The 22,506-nt window shown below is 41.7% G+C and overlaps 1 protein-coding gene across 5 annotated transcripts in view; it reads right to left on the bottom strand.

Moving 5' to 3' along the window:
* Positions 1-6,516: 6,516 nt before the first annotated feature.
* The window catches only part of ptprua (protein tyrosine phosphatase receptor type Ua), a 281,709-nt gene continuing 265,719 nt past the window's right edge, over positions 6,517-22,506 (bottom strand). For 4 of the 5 annotated variants that reach the window (XM_033636998.2, XM_033636995.2, XM_078175484.1 and 1 more), the window contains 4 exons: positions 19,908-20,033; positions 12,808-12,965; positions 11,331-11,466; positions 6,517-7,571 (listed from right to left, as the gene is read on the bottom strand). In XM_033636998.2, coding sequence (XP_033492889.1) covers positions 7,509-7,571; positions 11,331-11,466; positions 12,808-12,965; positions 19,908-20,033 — 483 coding nt within the window. In that variant the 3' untranslated portion in view covers positions 6,517-7,508. Of the gene's footprint in view, positions 7,572-11,330; positions 11,467-12,807; positions 12,966-15,724; positions 15,905-19,907; positions 20,034-22,506 lie in introns of those variants that run through there. The other variant, XM_078175485.1, reaches the window with a different exon arrangement.

Genomic DNA, 22,506 nt, shown 5'->3' with positions numbered 1-22,506 from the left:
CTATTCATGTGTAGTGAGAGCGGTGACTGCAGGTAGTCTGGGCCTGAAACACCGCAACCACTTTCAAGATTACCGAGCTTTATCACTACCTTTATATACTAATTAGATCTTCTGTACGTTTCTGTTGATTGCCTGGAATAAATAGAAATTCTCTGCGAGTGTGTGTGTGTGCAGAAAATGTCCTGTGATTAATGAAATCATCAAGATAAGCAACCTCAGATACCCACTGTTCATTCAGTCATCTAGAAAGTCTCAGTTCCAGCACTTGAATGCAGCCTTTCAGTGTGAAACAATGGCTGCTACAGTAATTACAGATGCCGCCGCTGTGACAATGAGACTCACATCGTACTCTTAAGCATTCAGATCAGCCTCCAAAAGAAAGAAGACAGCGGCAGCTCAGACAAATCTGAGGACCTGTGTTTTCTTTCCAGCAACATATAAAGAAAAAATACCACGTTTCCAGGTTTGTGTAATCTGACACAAACAGATGCTTTGAGGAGAGCTTCCTCCTTGTCCTTTTGTGCGCTGCGCACAATGGCAATTGTGTTTTGTTTTTTATCCGTGGCGCATTATGCAGCTTTTCATCGTCCTTTAAATGCCGTAAAAAGATCTATTGCCTCTTAAACAGAAAGGGAGAATGTAATTTAACCTGTGGAGACAACACTGACAGACAAACAATGCACCTTAGCGTGGCCTTTGACCTCATCATGTGATCATACTGTCTGCCTGTTTTCTGGAGTTCATCTTCCCTGCTGTGCAACCACTCTCATATGTTAGAAAATAATCTGTCACTGTCCTGTCTCTCATTTAGAAAGTGCCCAGGCAGCAGAGGGAGTGTACAGTGTATTGATAAGAAACAGCGCAGAGTGCAGAGCAGGGTCAAGCAGTGAATCACCAGAGCTTATCAGCCACTCATAAAACACAGTAACTAGATGTGACATCGCTTGTAAAGCGCCACATGCAGATTAAGTGTGCCGAGCCCTCGATCAATGGATCATCAAGACTCTCCAATTAAAGAGGTGGCTGAATCCTAGAGGCTCTGTTTGGTGGTAATGATAAAAAAAAGTCCATTAAAGTTGCTAATTAAATGATAAGCGTAAATTAAAATACAGGTCAAGCGAATGAACTGTGGGATTTTTAAGCAGCAATAATGGCTGGTTGCAAGTGGCTGGGGCGGGTGGTGGAAGTGGTGGTAATGGTGGAGGTGTTGGGGGGGTGGGGGGGGGGGGGCATCAACAACTCTTCATCACAAACTCATAAGTGCTTGAAAATAACTTTGCAGAGTGGAGCATCGGCCGCGCAGCCAGCTAAAGCTCTGTGAGGGGGAGTTCATAACAGGAGGGGCTGTAAAAGAGTACAAGTGTGTTAAGACCTAACGCTTCAGTTCCTGGCACTAATAACCTTTATCGGTAATAGCTTCATTACATGTGAATAAATCATTGCTGTTTGTAACTCCAAATGCCTACAGCCATGGACATATTATGAGATGATGGGCTCCTGGACACAGTAATGTAAGGGCCCTGACACACCAAGCCGACTGTCAGCCGTGAGTCAATGTAAAGCCATTGATGGACGTCTGTCGCCCTAGTTTTTGAAGTGTGTCCCTCACCGTTGGCACTATATTGCCCTTGTCTGCTTTTTTTTCAGCAAATCAGCATGTTGAGTTGGAGATGTTGGAGCCATAGACTGTATATTAAGATGGCGGACACCCCACTGTACAAAAATGAAGGCAAATATCCCGCCTACGGCTGCTGCCATCTTGCGCTGGTGATGTCATTTGGAGCCAGGGGCATTTGGACCCAGAGTCGGTAACGAATCCCACCCAAACATCAGTGTAACCAGTTGCAACCAGCACCACTGATTGTGAGAACACTGACCGGTAAACATGTCTGTCAATCATGCTGTCAAACCCCCGTTATATAGCATCAAATAACTAATTAAAACCAAACTTCTTTGAAAAATGAACACTCGAACAAACATCAGCATGATAAGAGCTACATAAAACGACCAAAATTTATTTGAAGCATACTTTTTAGTTTGACCCATTCACTAACATGGAGAGGGCGGGGTTTATGACCTGTACTGCAGCCAGACACCAGGCAGCAATTCGGATATTTTGGCTTCATTTTTAGGGAGTTGTCATGTTGTCCATCTTTTCTATACAGTCTATGATCAGGGCTTGTCAGTGAGAAAAATCACTGGGATTGGCGATGGAGCTTCTGCTGGAAGTAGCCATCAGAAGATGGGTACACTGTGGTCATAAAGAGATGGACACGGTCAGCAACAATACTCAGGTAGGCTGTGGTGTTTAAACCATGCTCAGTTGGTACTAAAAAAATCTCCCCCACAGCATTACATCACCACCAGCAGCCTGAGCTGTTGATACAAGGCAGGATGGATCCATGACACCAAATTCTGACCCTACCATCTGAATGTGGCAGCAGAAATCCAGACTCATCAGACCAGGCAACGTTTTTCCAATCTTCTATTGTCCAGTTTTGGTGAGCCTGTGTGAACTGTAGCCTCAGTTTCCTGTTGTTAGCTGACAGGAGTGGCACCTGGTGTGGTCTTCTGCTGCTGTAGCCCATCTGCTTCAAGGTTGGACAAGGTGCTGTTGCTTCAGAGATGGTCTTCTGCAGACCTTGGTTGTAACCAGTGGTTATTTGACTTCCTGTTGCCTTTCTATCATCTTGTACCAGTCTGGCCATTCTCCTCTGACCTCTGGCATCAACAAGGCATTTTGGCTCACTGGATATTTTCTCTTTTTGGGACCATCCTCTGTAAACCCTAGAGATGGTTGTGCTGAAAATCCCAGTAAATACTCAGACCAGCCCGTCTGGCACCAACAACCATGCCACATTCAAAGTCACTTTGAATGTTTTCACACTTGGTCCTTTTCAGCTCTCTAAGCAACTCAGAGCGGCGACTCAGCTTTTTTAGCGCATATGTCAACACTCAAAGAGAACTCAGACCCCTTTGAAGTGAACCGTACTCAGACCACCGCGGGAGGTACAGTTGGCTTCAAGTCAGCAGTGCAGTTTGAATACAAAGCGCTCCAGGTTCGCTCTGCTCTTTACCATTGTATTTACCCTTCTAGATCACATGCTGTTGCACTGGGACGCCTGAAAAAATAGACGAAACCACGTCGGCCTGTAACGCTTGCAAGGATGCAGGACGAGGAGTAGTTTGGTCCACGGAAAATACTGCACGTCTCCAGATGTGAAATGTAGAATATGTCAAACTGCAACAGTCTACAGCACAGAAACGCTGAGGGTTTCCTCCAATTTTAAGTTCATCTGTAAGTGAGGGGCATTATAACTGCACTGCAGTGCCACCTATGTCAATATATCATACATAGGCTATAGTGTGAACAGAAAGAGGACTGAGGCCCCATCAGAGCTGAAGTGGACCAGAAAGAGAACTGAGTCCTCTCCACCTGAAGAGGACATGTTCAAAGTCACTTAAATCACCTTCCTTCCTCATTCTGATGCTCCGTTTAAACCTTAATTTACCTTAATGAGCAGCTGAACAGGTGTACCTAATAAAGTGGCCGGTGAGTGTATGAGCAATGGGGGACGCAGAGACAAAGACAAAAAGCCACCAGTCAGATGACAGACATCACACTGCAGTCAAAACTTTCTCCAAGTCGAAATAAATAGCTTAAAAAAACAACTTGTTAACAAAGCAAACACTTAAACTGTATTTCATTTAAGCAATTAATCTCAAATGAGAGGTGGTGGAGACACTGTCGGGACATGTCTCCACTGTCCTTTGCATAAATTACGCCCATGAGTTAAAGTTTGACGAGGTAATTAGCATGTAAGCTAACTACAAGATGCGTTCACGTACCTTTCTTTTGCCGGTTCTGTAGTGACGGACGAAGTTTAATGTTTTGTTGGTCGTGTCGCTGGTTTCTGAGCAGCAGACCTACAAACAGCTGTTCTCTTCTTCCTGCCGTCATTAAAAAATAATCCTTGAATCGATATTTTCTTGATTTGGGACTAGCCTTCTCCATGGTAACGACAGCTTCTGCTGGCTGGCCTGCTGCGTCACAGTAGGTTGCCAGGTTTGCGCGCATTGCACTACAAATCACCCAATCATGTTTTAAAAAGAAAATAACTTATCAATATCTCGAAAAATGCAAATATTAAATCAAAAACGTGAAGTCCTCTCGTGTCATCTGTCTTAAGTCTAAGTCTAGTCTCAAGTTATGAATGCAAAGTCAAAGTCAAGTCATATTTTATCATTGTTAGCCCAGGTCCAGTCATATGACTCGAGTCTCCTACCACTGCTTTGTGGTCATTTTATGTCTCTTTGCAGGGGCATACATACAGACAGTGCAGGCAGTGTGGTTGCACTTGGGCCCCCTGTAAGGCAGGGGGGCCCATAGAGAGAGTGGGCCCTCTAACGATGCAATGGGTGGAGAATGGGTCCTTATGGGTGACTGCCACCTTGAAGATATGCCTGTGTTCCTAGACGAACTGTTGTTGCAGCCACAATAACATTTTTGCGTTACATTTCTGTGACTACATGTGAATATATAGAGTTTTGTTGTTTGTACACAGGGTGGCGCACAGGAAAACGCAGGTAACACAGGTAAGGTGCAGGTGATGAGTGGCAGGTGTGTGACGACGGGGGAAACAAAACATTTTTGACCATGTTAAGTGAGTAGTTCTTAAGCAAGAAGAGTTTGTAGCATGTTGAAACTTAAATTGATGAATGGAAATTTACCTTTGACGGACACTGAACTGTTGAATGGACACTTAATCTGTGATGGAATCTGAAACTGCTCAGTGGAAACTTACCTGAGATGAATTATGGACATACAGTGTTTTACCTGGGTAATATGTGTGTTGATATTATCCAGCGTGAAGTCTCTGATCATGTGATGAGATGATATGTGCACAATAGCACGCACTAGAGCCCATCATAACTACCTCACTCCATCGTCTCCTTGTGTTTCTCCATGTTACGTTGTTTACGTGTATAGTTGTTTTCAGCCACTCTGTGGTCACTTTGAATTCTTTTGTTGTCCTTATGCATTTGTGGTTATTTTTAAGTCCCTCTGTGGTCACTTTGATTATCTTTGTGGGCATGTTGTGTCTGGTTGTGGTCGTTTTGAGTCTCTGTGGTTGCGTTGGGTGTCTTTGTGGTTGTTTGATTGACCTTCCAAAAATAAATATTAACATAAGGGGTGCACCTGATAGAGCCCTTTCCTGCACACTATTTCCTTCTCTCCCCCGCCTTCCCTGACTCTCTCTGTTAGTATCATAATATAGCAGAAATGCCTAAAAAATAAACTCAGCAGTTTCTTCATACCTGCATCCAGCAGGCTCCTTCAGTAAACCATTTTACAAACCTCACTTTGTTACAAGTCGCACAAAACATGACTGCTAGACTTGTTCTGGCCCGCTCTGTTAGAACAAGCTCCATTACAGCGTCCTACGGCTCACTGTTGAGCAAAGGATAACCTCAAGCATGGCCACATTGTTCAGTTGTACCATGAAGTGAAAGATGCCAACATTTTTATTCAAGCAAAATTGAACTCGGCCTTTATATATGCAAAATTAACAGAGCCATATCTAACTGGAATGAAAATGAATTTGTATTATATTTGCTGAAACTGTCACAATATTATGAAAGAAGCACATGCAGCAGATTTTAATGGCATTTGCTAGAATCTACCACGGCACACCGTAAACCATTCAGACCGAGCAGTCTCTAACGCAGCTGTCAGTCACGTTAATAGTTCTGTGAACTGCGGTCAAACTGTCAAACTAGACAGCGCTGATCAAATATGAATCAAGATTCTGTTACTGAATTGCCCATTTCTCGCCTCAGATGTTTTCAGAAACATGTTTTAGTGTACTGTTTAGCTGTGAGATGAGAGAGTTTGTGACCCAGCCACCATATCGGATACTGTCACCTGAAGTAGTAGACATAGTCAACGCAATAAGAGAATTTTGATCCATATTTGATCATTTTAGCGCTGCTTACTTTGACTTACATGACTGACAGCTGCATTTGGGACTCTGCGGCTCTGATTGGCAGTTTTCAAGAATAAATCATCCTTTGAAACAAATATGCAGAAGCATGTGATGGCATGCAGATGACAGAGGTGTATTCCTGTTATGCCTAATAAGAGCTGTGAAATTCTCACCATCTATCTACTCATATGCATAAAACACTTGTTCTTTTTAAACAACATTTATAGATAGATCTTTATTAGTATTCTACCTAATTGTATGTACTGTTGAGTGGCTGTAAATAGTATGCAAATGTAATTGTATGTGTATTAGTGATGTTAATGTTCATCATGTAATGTGTTATGTAATGTATGCCAGGTGTATCACATCGTGTAATATGTTATATACTGCATGTTAGGTGGCGATCAGCTGATTGCCATGGCATCAGCTAATGGGCATACTTTAAATAAACATGCTAACAAGCTATCTATCACCCTCTACTTCAGACCCAGATCCTATCTGTGAAAAAAATCCACATAAAGCATGGTTGTTAAGCAACAACATATTTTATTTACTTTCCTGTTTTATACACTATTTAGAAAATAAAACACATTGAATAAATACAAATTTAGAAAGCGACAGATTTTTCGCCGTATTCTCACAGCAACACGCGGTTATTCTTACGGAGCTCTCTTGGGACTAGCGGAGGGATTCGCGGTGCAGAATCCATCCTAAAGCAGACTTGGGCCACACACTGCGATGAAACACTTAAGACTGGGCATGCAGATGCTGAAGTGGTCCCCATTTACAGACACAGAGAGAATGGATTGGCACACTGATAAGACGTTGAGAACATCTAGAAACACCCGGGGGTAGGGAGGGAGGAAAAAAACATCTATATACACGGAAAATAAATAAAGAGAAATTAGGTCCAAGACAACTTTACTGTACAGATATGTCCATAGGATGTGAGCAACTTCTTTCCTTCTCACCCTCAGCTTACCTTCCATCGTCAGCCTCATCCACGATAAAGTTCAAATATAGTACAGTACGACATGGGATGTTCACCAACAGCAGATTGCACCATTTACAGTGTTACAAACAAACACAAAATATCACCCATTGGTTGGCATCAACTGTAGTTCCCTTTCAGTGTTTGTTCATAGTAAGGCAGGATACAGCTGAGCTCTTTGAGTCCCGCCGTCGAGGTGTACGACAGGAAGTCCGGCTGCCTTGACAGTGGTCGTATATAAAATGAACTCTACTCCTGTTAATTGTCCTCTGGCTTGGCGGATGTAAAGTGGCCCAAAAGAGTACAGGTTGGATCAGAGCGCCGAGGAAAAGCAAAAAGGGTGTCAGTAGTATGTTACAAGTTGTCCAGTGAGCTTTCTCAAACAGTCTTTATGGCAGACGATGTTTCATGGCGAAGAAAACAACCAGAGCTGTGTACATGGACTAAGGAGGCAGGAGCACAGATCCAGGACGCGAGATCCAGGTCCTAGACCTTCTCTTCAAAGAGGGACAAGAGGTCAGGGATTGGTGCTATCTTACTTCCAAGCAGTCCAGGTACTCCTGGGCCAGGTCATAGCAGAACCGGTACTGCTCCTGCAACAAGCACAGATATTCAACCAAGATTATTTTCTGTATCAACAGTAAATCATTTGTTAGAAATGATCTGTTGGAATATTCAGAGCAATCCAGGAGTAATTAAGTGATCAAATATTGTAATTTAGTTCTTCGTGTACCCACTTTTCCTCCACCTGCTCTGTCTACTCCGGTTAAAGGAAAAATCTAGTGATACTCTGTATCTCTCTTAATGTCCCATGTGACCAACAATGAATTACTAACATCACTGCCTCGGACAGGCGAGAGAAAATATTTAAAACTTTTGCATATTAAATTGAAGACTCTTTTTTTTTTCTTAAGAAACTGAATCCAAAGCTTTTTTTTAAGACTCTTTAAGACCTGCAGATATCCAGTAACAAGTATTGTGTCTGTATCCAAAGCCTGATATATCTTAATCCTTTTAAACACAAGCGCAACACATGTGTATTAATACCCCGCTGGAATTGGCAATGTTGGCTAAAAGCTCCAGTTCCCAGCTGGTTCAGGAAATAATTCAGCCTGCTTAAAATTTATATATAAAGGAAAATGTATTTAAAAGTGACGAGTTATACTGGGTGATCTCCGCTGGTTTTTCTGGCATGGAAATACATGGAATATTCCTGGCCTTGTCCCGGTATTGAAATGTTCCTCCTGGGCTGCTCTTGGGCTTGACAGGCTTTCGCGTTTTAAATTGTTTGTAATATATTCACCTTATTCCTGGCCGCCATGACACCCTGCATGTATTATGGGCACGACTTCCTGCGCTGAACCATGACCGGCGTTTTCCAATGGTACGCTAATCTTTTGTAGAGCCATTTGGAAATAAAAGGTGGAAAACACCACCTCTGATGCCGTCTCTCACAGCCATCTAAAAGCATTGGTTGTTTCCCTTTTTTACCAGGCACATTAGCGATTAGCTTGTTAGCCTTGTTCCTTTAGCATATTGTTCAATTTAGCAAAGACCCTGAGCTTGCTTACTGTACACATCTACTTCTTCTAAAAAATGATTTATCACGACTCATACACTGACGCTTACGCATTTGGTGACATTCGCATAATTCACTATTAATTTTTAGCTCCATGTAAAGTAAATAAACGTGATGTTTCCAAGGTAACGTTCTGCTCATCTGCCTTAGTTTACTGAGTGAAAGATAGCGCAGGGTTCAGAAGCAGACCTCAGTAAAAGGGCACTGAATTCATTAATCCAAAAATAAGGCCTCGGTTGGTATCAAAAAGTCTTTCTGTAAAGATTTATCTTTGCAAAATCTTAATAATGCTGGGAAGTAGAATTTTGTGAATCATTTTTTTGTGATGTTGCATTGTGGTATCTCAAATAATATATATATTTATGCATTAATGTCATGTAGATCAGGATAACAGAACCAAACACACTCAAATTTTGTTCCCCGCTGGGATGCTCAGAGCAGTCTGCTGTCTGCGAGCTAGCTGTCACTGTGCCATAGACGACATGGGGACGTGCAAACTCAACGAAAATTGGCTATTTAAGATTAAGATTTTGCAACATGGCTGAAAGTGATACAAGGCCATGCAAGAAAACTCGCCAACAAACAGAAGGCATATCCCAGTTCGTCTCCACCACAAGACAAAAACAGCCATGTTTTATGTTACAGTAAACACTTGGGCAAAATTGTCCCTGACCCTGAGAAAATGATCAGTTCATGTGTTTTTTTCCTTCAGTTTTGGTTATTAAAAAAGCCTAAAAATGTCTTGTCAGTTCTCAAGTGAAATGCGTTTTTCTTTTTATTTCAGTGCTTTAGTACAAGTGGTGAGTGTGTCCAGACAGTGGACAATTTATATTCTGTCCCTTTTCGCTCTGATTTGTATAGTGTGTGTGTGTGTGTGTGTGTGTGTGTGTGTGTGTAGGGTATGGGAGCTTGGTGAGTACTCTGTTAAAACTCTTTGCTCACAGAGAGCCATCCATTAGCACTCTTTCTTATTGAAATTTTGTATCATAAAGTATTTTAATATTTCTTACAGATTTAAACTAGTTGGATTTAATAAAAGTTTCCTGTCTTTAATACCCTGCTTTAATTGATTAATAAATTTTGTGATCTTGGGAGAATTCCTCGTCTCCATCCATCATTAACGCTCACATGTGTCATAAAGGATCTGTGGACTTTCAGCTGGTGTGAGCTGAGTATTAAAAGGTCAGTGTAACCTAAAATCTCCAATGGTTAACTGTTCCAATTCACTGGCTGTCTGTTTATGTGTTTGTCTGTGTGGTGTCCTCACTCAGACGCCATTATGTTTCTCATAAAGCTGCACTGAATCCTGGTCTGTTCAGATAACTGTGGGTGGAGAGATTGGTAATGCTGTCTCTCCTACAATGGATTTGTCCCTGTATGACTGCTGAATGTCACTGCTAAATAATGGATTTAGGAGGAAGAAGACGTAGCTCTTTGAATCTGAGGGGCTGACACCAAAACCTGAAGTTTATTGTTGATGCGTCAGATCATGAATACAATTTCTGCTGGCAAATATAAAATAGTTGTCTATGTTTGACCAGTCACTATGGTAATAATTAGAATACACTGGCAACAACGACATGACCCCAGGAATGTGAAATACATTACTACAAATATTTAAACAGTCTTAAGGTGTTCAGACTGACAGTGAAGCTAATGTAATGTTAGCTGTAGCTAACTATCAGTACATGCAGTGACCACGTGTGTGGAATCATTTGCTGAGACTCTGCCTGAAATCAAATTGAGGTGCCATTTTGTTTCACATTATTATTCAGCCTGACTTTATGATTTTGTCGGCCAGTTTCTTTTTGGGACAGGACATTTTGTTTTAGCCCGAACCAAACAGAAGCGTGTTAGCTGCTATGTCCATTTTTCCGTTGCTATTCTCCACAGATGTGTCAATACTACAAAAACAAATAAATAAATAAAAATAAAATAAAAATAAAATGATATAAAATAAAATAAACAACAAAAAAATAAAAATAAAATAAGATAAGATAAGACAAGATAAGATAAAATAAAATAAAATAAAATAAAAATAAAATACAATCACAATAAAATAAAATAAAATAAGAATTTTACAGCAAATAAATGTTAAATTGTTACAATATTCTAACAATTATTTTAACAAACAAATACAGGATTGATTTGTAATTTTAAGAAAAATCGACAGCTACAAAAACAAATGAATGAATAAAAATAAAATAGCAATAAAAATAAAATGATATAAAATAAAATAAAAATCAAAATAAAATAATAAAATAAAATAAAATAAGAATTGTACAGCAAATAACTGTTAAATTGCTACAATATTCTAACAATTATTTTAACAATTACAAATACAGGATTGGTTTGTAATTTTAAGAAAAATCAAATTAATTCTTTATATGCATGTGAGATGCAGATAGATGCAATTCAGCTGAACCGATCCTCTCAATTCTTGATTGATTTGCAACCACATGCTGTTTTCCCTTTTGACTTTGTATGCAACATGATATACCTAAAATTTCATTCCCATTCAGCCTACATACACATTTACTGTGGAAATTTCGATTTATACAGTTTGTTTCTACACAAATGTTTTTGTATTTATTGAGTAAGAGAATTATATTGTAGAAAACAAAACACGTTTGATTTATTTTTGGAAAGTGGCTCATTTATTTCGCTTTCTTCCTGCAGAGCAGTTTTTCAACTTTGCTGACATTCCCTGTCTGAGGCAGCGTAGCATGAAACATGTTGCCGTAAAGAGAGATAAAGATCCCTGCCTGCTCACCATTGTCTCCACCATGTTTGGCTTCGAGTTGCGCAGTGTTTTGGCAGCAAAGAACACGTCCACCATGCTGTGGTGACGAATCATCTCCAGGATCATGGTGCTGGCACAGAAAGTACCACTTCGACCGCCGCCATTCCTGCTCCAGGAAACAACGAACAAAGGCACACAGTCACAAACACACAGAACAGAAGACATGAAGACATGAGTGACCTAATAAAGATGTGGTACAGCAGCTCAGACAGCCTCTCAGAGGGGGTGCTACAGAGTGAAATGTCACAGTTTGACTGAGCACAGATCAAGCATGCTGTCAGAAAAAGGCCAACTGGCAGACTTTCAAGATGAATATCTGAGTAAAGCTCTCATTAAAATACAGGAGCGGGGACTTAATCAGATATGAGATGTCTAACATGCAGCGCGACCTCCAGAGATCAAAGGGCTCCGACACAGAGATGGAGGACAAATCTAATGGAAGGCAGGAAGCTCGACTCAAGCAGCTAATGTAAAGACACAAACACTTAAGAAAAGTTTGTATACTTTTCAGAGTTATTAAATCTCATTAACTCTGAGCTACAGGGGATAAATTAACCATTAAGTGTGACCGTGGCAAGTCTTAAAGACCAGTGGTGAGGTGAATAATATGAATGCATTGCTGTGTCTCATTAGAGCTCAGCTAACTTGAGGGAGTCCAGCCTTCATTGAAAGTCTTAAAGTTGTTTCTGATGCATTTTCATTCAGACCAGGATAACATTTATGTATAGATGTTGAATGCATAATAGTTCTGAATGTTATGTCACATCAGCATCACATGAACACAGACCACAACTAAGCAGGATTTATACTTTTTCCTTTATCTACACTACTGTACGCCATACCCTTTGCTGTAGCCTGACATGCACCTCCCCAGAATGTCACAGCAGTGCAGACCTCCTGTCTATTTTTGTGAGCTGAAACTATTTTCCTCAGTGGAAACAAAGTTGTGAAGACACTAAAGCCTCACAAAATAGTATTTCAAGTCTTGTGTGTGATTAATCCTTCTGGGATTTATCCTGGCTTCATATGAGCAGAGGAAATCTCCGCTCTTCGCTAGGCTAATTTATACAATGTAAAATGCCATAGGCTTGTGCTAATAATGTTAGCATGTTGTATGGGGAAAATGTGTCCAGATAAAGACAAGTGTTTGTCTGTGAATGCTGCGAGCTGATTTGTGTACTTGTGTTTGAAACTGTCTCTATTTAGCCATGTTTAATGTGTGTTTTGAATCAACTAAACTTTACAGCACTTCACAGAAACAATGTCGCCAACTAGTGTTTTGGAGGTGTAACTGCAGAGTGACACAGACACACCACCGCACAAGTATAAATGCTCACAACAACGTAGGCCATGTGCATAGCCTACGGCGTCCGTACGGCATTGATTCGATGCAGAAATGAAAATCAACACACACATGCATAGAGCAGATTTCCGTAAGCATACTTACAGGCAGTGGACGATGGTGCGTCCCTCTCCACACTCCATCTGCCAGTTGTGAACCTGAGCCAAAAGGCTGAGGAAGGCTTTCTTGGAGTCGGGCACATCGCGGTATGGGGACCAGCGCAGGAACTGGAAGTGACGCACCACAAGCTGGCCTTCCTGAAGCTTTAGAGAGGAAGAGTCGTGGACAGGGAGCAAAAAGTGAGGAGGGTTAAATATTTTTTTCCAATATAAGACATCATATATGCATTAATCCCTCTGCATACACTCCACATATTATAAACTCATTCAAACATCTATCTGGTTATCAGCCGGAGGGGATTCTGTCAATGCTGCAACCCTGCTGCCCGAGTTCAACTGAGGACCTCCTGTTCTTAACTTCTAATTGGCTCTAAAAGTGGGAGCAGTGGCAGTGTACTGTAACCTACCACATTAAAATGAGACACTGGAGTTAATATGAGCATAGACCACTGTGCCATCAAAAGTAGCAACACTGCATTTTTACAGTGTCAATGACTGTAGCCAGAGTTCTTTAAATGTGTTTCTCCATGTGATTTAAAAAAAGTATTTTTCCTTTTAACACTTGAAGCTGCATTAATTGACTTATTGGCAACGCTAAATGCTCCACTATGTTCACTTCACCTGTGTGCTGTTTAGATGTTGGGCAGGTAGAGTACAATGACAGTGTCGGAGCCAAATCTCCCCCAGCAGAACAATAAAGAAGTGAACTTTTTTGCTGAAAACAGCTGCTTGCTGTGGCTGGCGACAAGGTTGATGGCAGTGATGAGAATGGACTGAAACAGTAAATTTGTAAGCCCTAAAATCAAAACAGCAGACTGAAGGATGCTGTAAAGCCTCGCTGAGGGGAAGTGACTCAGCTGGGTTGTATTTCTCTGTGAATTTGTCACCGTGACCAACCTAGTTATCATTACACCTCAACGTTTGACAGCCAGGGGATGGACTGTGGGAAAGGCACCTTAAAAGAAGTATGCTGTAGCTCACCCTGCACCACTGAGCTAGCTAATGTTATGGCTCAGCCACGGAGGACACCATTAATGTTTAAATCTCGTTTCGTCATCATCCAACTAAACAGCAAAAACGACTCTGTACTAATGTCACATATAGTCTGGTGATACCTACACATAATTTAAGTCTCAGCCCACTGTGTATTTTTGGATGCTGTTATCAGTGTTTCCACATTTTCCGTTATAACATTACAGATTGTCAGTTTACACCCCACGCCACTGACATTTCACTGTCTCGCAGTCACACTTCCAATACTGTTTCATCTCATGTGATATGAAGCAGCCTACTTCATTCATGGTTCTGATCATGTCACTCGTAATTAACAACAAACATTATGTTTGTGGCTGGATTGGAAAACTTAGGGCGCATTCACACCAGGATAGTCCGGGGGACTCAGTTCAATTGTGCTGGGAATGCTGAAAAATTTCACACCCTCATTTGGTTCAGTTCACTTTCGCACTGCACTTTTTAAAGCGGACCAAACCGCCTGGACAACGTCGCGCAGTTACAACAGCTGCTCGTTTGGGGGTGGTATTGCCCAAAACGACCACTGACCAGGAAGAAAAAAAGCACGAAAACCTGGCTCATCGATTGGCCAGGACCAAAAATGGAAATCCATCCCCTTCAGCCGGCTTGGTCACCACAAAAACACCAAAGTGCACTGCACTCTACGTCACTTCCTCTCTTTGGTTCAGTTCCTCTCTTCGGTTCACTTGCATTTCCCACTGTAAGCGAACTGCACCAGGGTTCACTTGCAAGCGAACCGAATCCCCCAATTTTCAAGCAGTCCAAGATTCCCTCATTTGGTCCGCACCAGAGTTCAAATGAGCATTCACACCACTCCAAACGAACCGAACTATCCATGGAAGCGGACCAGGATTCGTTTAAAGTGGACCAAAGAGCGCTGAACAGCCGAATAGTTGACCGAACTAGTTGATAACCAGATTCATGATACCAGTTACCCAGACAGCCAGTGTTGGAGTCAGTCAAGATGGATAACGAAAAGATATCTGGCTTCCTGGTACCGAGGCCCGTACTATGGCAGGGGTGTTAATTATGAGTGACATCATCAGAACCATGAATGAAGTAGGCTGCTTCTTAAGATATGTGATGCAACAGTAACCGATATCACCTGCAGGAATTGTTGGTGTAAAGTTGTAAAATATGTGTTGGTATTTCTATATTTGAAATTAGTACAGAGTATGTCACATAAAACACTTTCACGCAACACCAGACTGTTTCTACAACCTTAGTAAAGGGTGGAAAGTAGCCTAGTTACTGACTGGTGAGGTCCATCTGACCGAAATGTTGGATTCATAATAACAGGAGCCAACTAACAGAGTGTGGATCATTTTTCTAATAGAATATAACCTTTTCTAGTTCACACCACACAGGTGTCTTGTGTTATTTTGAGCTGCAGTGACAGAATCAGAGTATAGAAAATAGCAACACTATCATCTATCAGCGCAGACTAAAATAAACTTTGCATAAGTTGCTAAAATCATGTGTTTAGTGTGTAAATGATCTCTGATAGATGCTCCGTTTTAAACCCAGTGGAAACAGAGCCCTGGAAAAATGAAACCATTCTACTGACCCGTAACAACATATAGGCCACTGTTTTTCACCTGTCACCTCTCATGGACTTTTGTCCTTGTCGGGATCAGGTCATGAGTTTTTCAAAAGTAATTTTTTCGTGCTTTGAGCACCACAAGCTGAGTGCCATCTAGTTCCATTATACTGCAGAGAAGGACATCTCTACTGCTGGTATCTCCAATACTCAGCAGCTCAAAACAATCCAGACTGATAAACAGCACTACGTCGTTTTGATTCTGAGGTGAACTGTCCCTTTAATTTGGGGAAGACATACACTAGCAATACCCTGGAGTGAGGAAGAAGCCATCAATCATCTCAAAGATGGCATGACTTGTTAGGCTAAATAAACCCAATTATCACAGTTCATTACTGCCAGGCTCTAATGCTACTCATAGCACCTTTGCTGTATCCACTGGACAATGAAGTACCTTCTTGGGTAAGAGCCTATCGGTGTCTTGTTCTGTGGGGTCTGTCTCCTCGGGATCCTGCAGAGAGCCATGTGGGAACAGTTTCTGACACACTGTCAAGATACTTGAGGGGCTGCGTAGGAGTGAAAGGTTGACTGGGGCACTGACAGTATAGGTTTAGGCCAACGTGAGGGTGGGGTAAGATGCTGCAAGAGCTAGGAGGGTTCGTCAACTAAAGGAGGCTTCACGACAAGGACACATCTGCTCAACTAGCTGCTGGGAGCATCTACAGGAGACTGCAGAGCACCTACTGAGGCTACTGAGGTGGAAGGACGGGAGCTGGAAGTGTTGCGACAGTGGTAATTGGGAGCTGGGGGTAAGCTAAATAACAACACCCAGACATGGGTGTACACACAGACTCACAACCCACAAACATTCACTAACACAAAAGTCCTACTGAGGTATTGGATACAGTCAAAAACAGGAAACGTGTCTGAGCCATTGTAGGTTGTGAAAACATGGTGTTTTATAATAGAAGTTGTGTTTGCTTTAATATCATATAACTGCTCAAACAGCAGCATATCTGCTTATTAAACAAGTCCTGGGTCTATATGTGGCTAATAACATTACCATACTGTTGATACAGTTGCTTTTTTGGAAGTAGGATTATTATGCTGCAAATCATTCCAACCGCTGGGAACAACAAATGCCAGCTAGGACCGAGGTCACCATTCTGAATCATTATATTAGCATCAGGCTTCATTAACCCTCTTAAAAATAAATGCATTGATTCAGTGCCAGGAAATGCCTCCCACAGCAATACAGAGCTGGAGCAGCTCTTTGCTGAGGCAGGACTTGAGCAAGTGTTTTTGTCCGTATCCAACACTGAAGCAAAAACATGTCGTTTGATAAGAAAATTAAACATTTGAACGGTAATTTTTCCATTAGCTCTGTCAAACTGACATATCAAGGCAACTTAAGAGTGATTCAGAGTTTGTTTGTGCTGCGAAGACAGAAAAATGAAGGCAATTACATATTTTCATTAAATTAAGTTAGGGGGAAAAAAGAGCGGATGATGTGGAGAAAATAAGTCTGACAACGTGCAGCCTCACTGTGCGCTGCTATCATCAAGGTAAAACACTGCTAATGTATAACTGGACACTTCAGTAATTAGTTATATTTAGTGCATCATAAACTCTACAGCATGTATGTTTGTTTCATTACTTCTTCTACCTCCTGAAGGTGAGGCGTAGTGGAATAGCAGGAACATTTCACATCAAATGCAATACTTCTCCAGAGTTGCCAATTGTCACACTTGTGGTGCGAGACACCCGCTTACAGGTACGTACGTCTCAAGCTCGCAAAACAAATGTCACCTCAATATATGAGTGAAAGAGGCACAACGTGTGAACGTCAAGCTTGTCAAAAAATTCCAGCTTCAAGATTAATCTATAAACATGATGTTTTCAGCCGTTTGAGGACCTTGAACTAAACTGTGAGAATATAAAAACTCAGGGTTTTATATCTGGCACAGTCTCAGCAAAACACTTTAGAGAGCTGAGGTGAAACCAGAACCCCCATGTTCTGTTTCAGGAATAAGAAAACACCCATGGAAATAGGAAAGAAGCCTAATTGGCTACCTTTAGCTTTTTTGTTTTCTACAGTGTAACACAGGGGTGTCAAACATACGGCCTGCGGGGTAGAAACATCCTGGCAAAGGGTCCAATTCAGCCCACTGGATGACTTTGCACACCTAACACTGATGCACTTGTTAAGGCTGAGAGTTGCCAGGTTTCAGGAGCATGTTAAACAGTGAATAGCCTATTTTATCTTTGTAAAAAATAATGAATATTTACTGTGGACATATTTAAAGATATTTAACATTGTGCAAAATATTGTCATCAGCAGCTTCAGTACAAAAAAATCTGTATCAGACTTCTATCTAGAAATAATGTTGGTGCAAAGGCACTGCCAAAACTTTAGATCTGTAATTGGTCTGTAAAGCAGGGGATAACTTAACCTGCTTCCTCAATAGCTTCCACTATAGTTTGGTGTGGTGATGCCGGCATTACTGCACAGGAGTGGAAATGTAGACTGAGATATTTAGCCTGACTGAATGTGGAAAAACTGAGATATTGTTAAAACTGCGCTTATTTTTCTGAAGACATCTCAGGCTGTTTATCATCTGTTTTGTAAGTGGATGGAGGCACATCTTCACACTATTATGCAATGGTTTTTGGATCAAACAGGAGTAACTGAGCGACGACACGTATTAACATGTGTTTTTTGTGCAATCGCATTGCTCTTGATCACATGTAAGTACAGGTGTAAATACACTCCAAACGCATCCGAGGATGGATTGTTATCCGATCTGCCAAACCACTTCTGAAGGTGGTCAGGGATGCATTGTGACCACATTGAACACAAGTGTAAATGCAAATGCGTCTCCAATTCACATGCAACAACTCTGTGGGCGGAAATATGCAAGTGAGGTGCACCAGCTGGACACAGGAAGAAGGAAGAAGAAGACAACTACAACAACCCTCACCGACCAAGAAAAAGAAAACGGATGATAGCCGAGGATGGAGTCACGGTGAGACGAAGTGTCTGCTCTCCTTTTAGTCCGACAAAGTGTCCATACAATAACACGACTTCATGGCTGGCTAACATCTTGTTGTTGTTATTGCGGCGCACAGGATATGACACTGTAGTCCGCTGCTGTGTTTGCAGAAGAGGAAGAAGAGGATGTGACATCAGTGGGACGGAGCGTGATCGGATAGCAAACGGATCTGGATGTGGACACCAGACGCATATTAATACCAGGTATAAATGTATGTGGTCAAGCGCTATCCGATTGCAATCAGATCGCAAAAAACCCATGTTGATGCCAGGTGTAAAGGGGGCCATAATTGCTGGGGGGCAAAACACACACAGCGCCAACAACGATACTGTTTGAACCTGATTGGTTGAGATTATTTTCCTTACAGTGAACATTTAACATGTCTTTATTTATAACGTTACGCGGTGGTGTTGAGTCAAGTTTGTTGCAGACATGTTTAGCCAGCTGATGTTACCATTGATTTATGTAATAACTTGCTTTAATCACGTGTAACATTAACATGCACACCCTCTCTGTACTTTTTGTGTCATGTTTCCGACCAGGTTAAAATAGTATCATCGTGGTTGCTTGCACAGAAGCAAATACGTGTCATTTCTTTGGAGTGTGTGTTCATTATGCTTTTGTCAATCAGTTTATTTTTATTGATGCCACTGTTGCCATGACCACCTGCTATATTTTCTGTGATGAGAATGATGCTTTTGCCCACCAGTGCTATGCACAGGTGCACTTGTCTATAAACACTGGTTGCTCCTGTTGCACTGTTTGTGGCCCGTGAACTAAAATGGTTTGACATCCTGGTGTTACATATTTCTAGTTTTCTGTCAACAAGGAAAATTGGATATAAGCAAACTGTGTGCCATATATGTAATTGTATCTGATTGTAATGATTTTGCAGTCTTTTTGGGACTGCTTTGTTTATTTGTTCTGCCATGAGTCAGAAATTTCCAAGATCTTCTACTTGAAATAAAAATGAGAAGAAGTGCATGAACATTTTTTCCCACATGGCTTACTACAGTTTTAATGTTAGCATGATGCTAGCTGTCCACACACTGTGTCGTGCCAGGAAAGAAGCTGAAATGAAAAACTGTCCGGATTGATGAGTGAAAATCATCAGTTGCAAACCATCAATCATGTTTTTCCTTCACCTCAGCCAAGTTACATGGTTGCTAACGCAGCCAGCTGGTTCACAAAAATTGTTGTCTAACGCTGTGTTCAGACAGAGCTTGAAACAAATTAGGAGGCAGCATGATTGCATAGAGCATCGATGGACCCAGGGTGGCGGGAATTCAATGTTTGGATTAAAGTAGATTTTACAGATGTGCCTCTAATTGTGTTCATACCTCAATTAGTCTTTTTGGATTGAAAAGAAAAAAAAAATTGCACGATGCAGCTTCCCATTGGATCTATACATCATCTTCTTAAGCAGGACCATGGGACTTATTTTGTGGTGGATCCACCTACCCGAGTGATGTTCTGAACCCGGAAGAGACGGATGATAACGTCATCATCGGCTGTCCTGGACAGAAGCTCGACCGTCATTGGCCCAAACTGCTGCAACCCCGGTTCAGGCCAGTACTGCAGGCAAGGCTGATGGAAAGGAGAGAGGAGAGAGAAGGAAAGAGGAGAGGAGAGGAGAGGAGAGGAGAGGAGAGGAGAGGGGAGGAGGTAACAGGTCATTAGCCCACACTTGCTTGAGGCTGTACAAATCATTATGTCAGCAGCCAGTGATGGTGAAGCCCAGTAACAAGACACCTGAGTATTGACAGCAGAGACAATTAGCCTAAATGACAATGATTATCCACAAATAGCAAGCGTAAATTAAATGAGCAAAAAAACAACCTGCACGTCGCCAGGAACAATCCTTCGAATGAGCAGCATTCACCTAGCTTGAATTATTCATAAGTCCAAATCATTACCATTAGCGCATTATAAATTAATGGAGAAGGAGACCTTGGCTATGCCTGGGAGACATAAACAGGAAGTTAGCCGAGAGGTTGGCACACGCAGGAGCCAAGGTCTCCCATCACGGCTGCTTCAAAGACGTGTCCCTCCAGCCAAAGGGAGATAGAAGGAAAAAAAACACAGGGGAGCGGTGTTGACACGCTGACGAGTTCTGCGGTGACTTTGGGGTTGAGGAGACCCCTGGAGTAGGAAGTGATAATGGCATTTCACAATGACAGAAGGGTATTAACAGGTGACATTGGGCAGGAGGGGAGATAAATATTTATACATTCAGACAGGAGACAGGCAGCTCCAACTCAGGAGGGCAAACTGAGCGTGTGTGTGTGTGTGTGTGTGTGTGTGTGTGTGTGTGTGTGTGTGTGTGTTGGGGAGTGAACTGTTAATCCACTGGCAGCGAGAGACAAGGAAGGGGAAGAAGGGAATAGTGACAGAGGAAGAAGGACAGGTTGCAGCTGACAGGCATTGGTGGAGATGTTGAGCGGGAATCCAACATGACACAGTGACAGAGCGGCGATAGGGAGACGGCAGAACAAACCCACGCATGAGCAAACATGGGGGAGACGATAAGAACGTGTTAATGCCCTGACAGCCTGTGTAAATTAAATGGACGGACTGAATGCGGGACTGAAGCTTCATGGCAAAGCACTAGTTAGAGGTCAGACATGTGATGACCCCATCCTCACTGTACCGTGTGTCACATCATCTGAAAGAGAGGGCGATATGGATGGCATGTTATCACTACTACTCTCCACGTTTTTACCCATAGGGAATGGTTATATGTACAGTCATGTTTATTTATGAATTTCAGACCAGATGATTATTTCTATGTTCATACACATGATTCTAACTGTGATGCAAATCAGCAAAAACAACAATGTTTGAGTTCACTTGACATTAGACAGTGAGAGGAGTCAAATGAATTCAACCTGCTGCTGCTATTTGCTGCTTTATATTGTTGTGGTTTCACTCTTTGGTTTGGAACCGTTTGTTGGAAAAAAAGAAAGACATGGGAGGACCATGGGTCCCAGGCAAAGCTATGCAAATGGTCCTACAACCTCTCCTACACAGAAGCAAGACACACTTTGTGTTGTGTTTGTGTCTTTTTATAGTTTTTTTTAGTTTAGTCATTTTGTGTCTCTTTGTGGTCATTTTAAGTCTCCCTGTGGTTGTTTTGTGTCTCCTTGTGGTCATTTTGAGTCTCCTTGTGGTTGTTTTGTGCATCTTTGTGGTTGTTTTGTGTCTCCTTGTGGTCATTTCGTGTCTCCTTATGGTCATTTTGAGTCTCCTTGTGGCTGTTTTGTGCATCTTTGTGGTTGTTTTGTGTCTCTTTGTGGTCATTTTGAGTCTCCTTGTGGTCATTTTTTGTCTCCTTATGGTCATTTTGAGTCTCCTTGTGGTTGTTTTGTGCATCTTTGTGGTTGTTTTGTGTCTCTTTGTGGTCATTCTGTGGTCCCTTGTGGTCATTTCTTTGTCTCCTTGTGGTCATTTTGAGTCTCCTTGTGGTTGTTTTGTGCATCTTTGTGGTCATTTTTTGTCTCCTTGTGGTCATTTTGTGTCTCCTTGTGGTTGTTTTGTGCATCTTTGTGGTCATTTTATGTCTCCTTGTGGTCATTTTGAGTCTCCTTGTGGTTGTTTGGTGCATCTTTGTGGTTGTTTTGTGTCTCTTTGTGGTCATTTTGAGTCTCCTTGTGGTTGTTTTGTGTCTCCTTGTGGTTGTTTTGTGTCTCTTTGTGGTCATTTTGAGTCTCCTTGTGGTTGTTTTGTGTCTCCTTGTGGTCATTTTATGTCTCCTTGTGGTCATTTTGAGTCTCCTTGTGGTTGTTTTGTGCATCTTTGTGGTTGTTTTGTGCATCTCTGTGGTCATTTTATGTCTCCTTGTGGTCACTTTGAGTCTCCTTGTGGTTGTTTTGTGCATCCTTGTGGTTGTTTTATGTATCCTTGTGGCTGTTTTGTGCATCTTTGTGGTTGTTTTGTGTCTCCTTGTGGTTGTTTTATGTCTCCTTGTGGTTGTTTTGTGTCTTCTTGTGGTTGTTTTATGTCTCCTTGTGGCTGTTTTGTAAATCTTTGTGGTTGTTTTATGCCCTTTTATAGTCGTTTT

Source organism: Epinephelus lanceolatus, chromosome 16 (assembly GCF_041903045.1).
Source record: "Epinephelus lanceolatus isolate andai-2023 chromosome 16, ASM4190304v1, whole genome shotgun sequence".
Classification (NCBI taxonomy): Eukaryota; Metazoa; Chordata; class Actinopteri; order Perciformes; family Serranidae; genus Epinephelus; species Epinephelus lanceolatus.
This window is presented reverse-complemented; position numbering and strand designations above follow the sequence as displayed.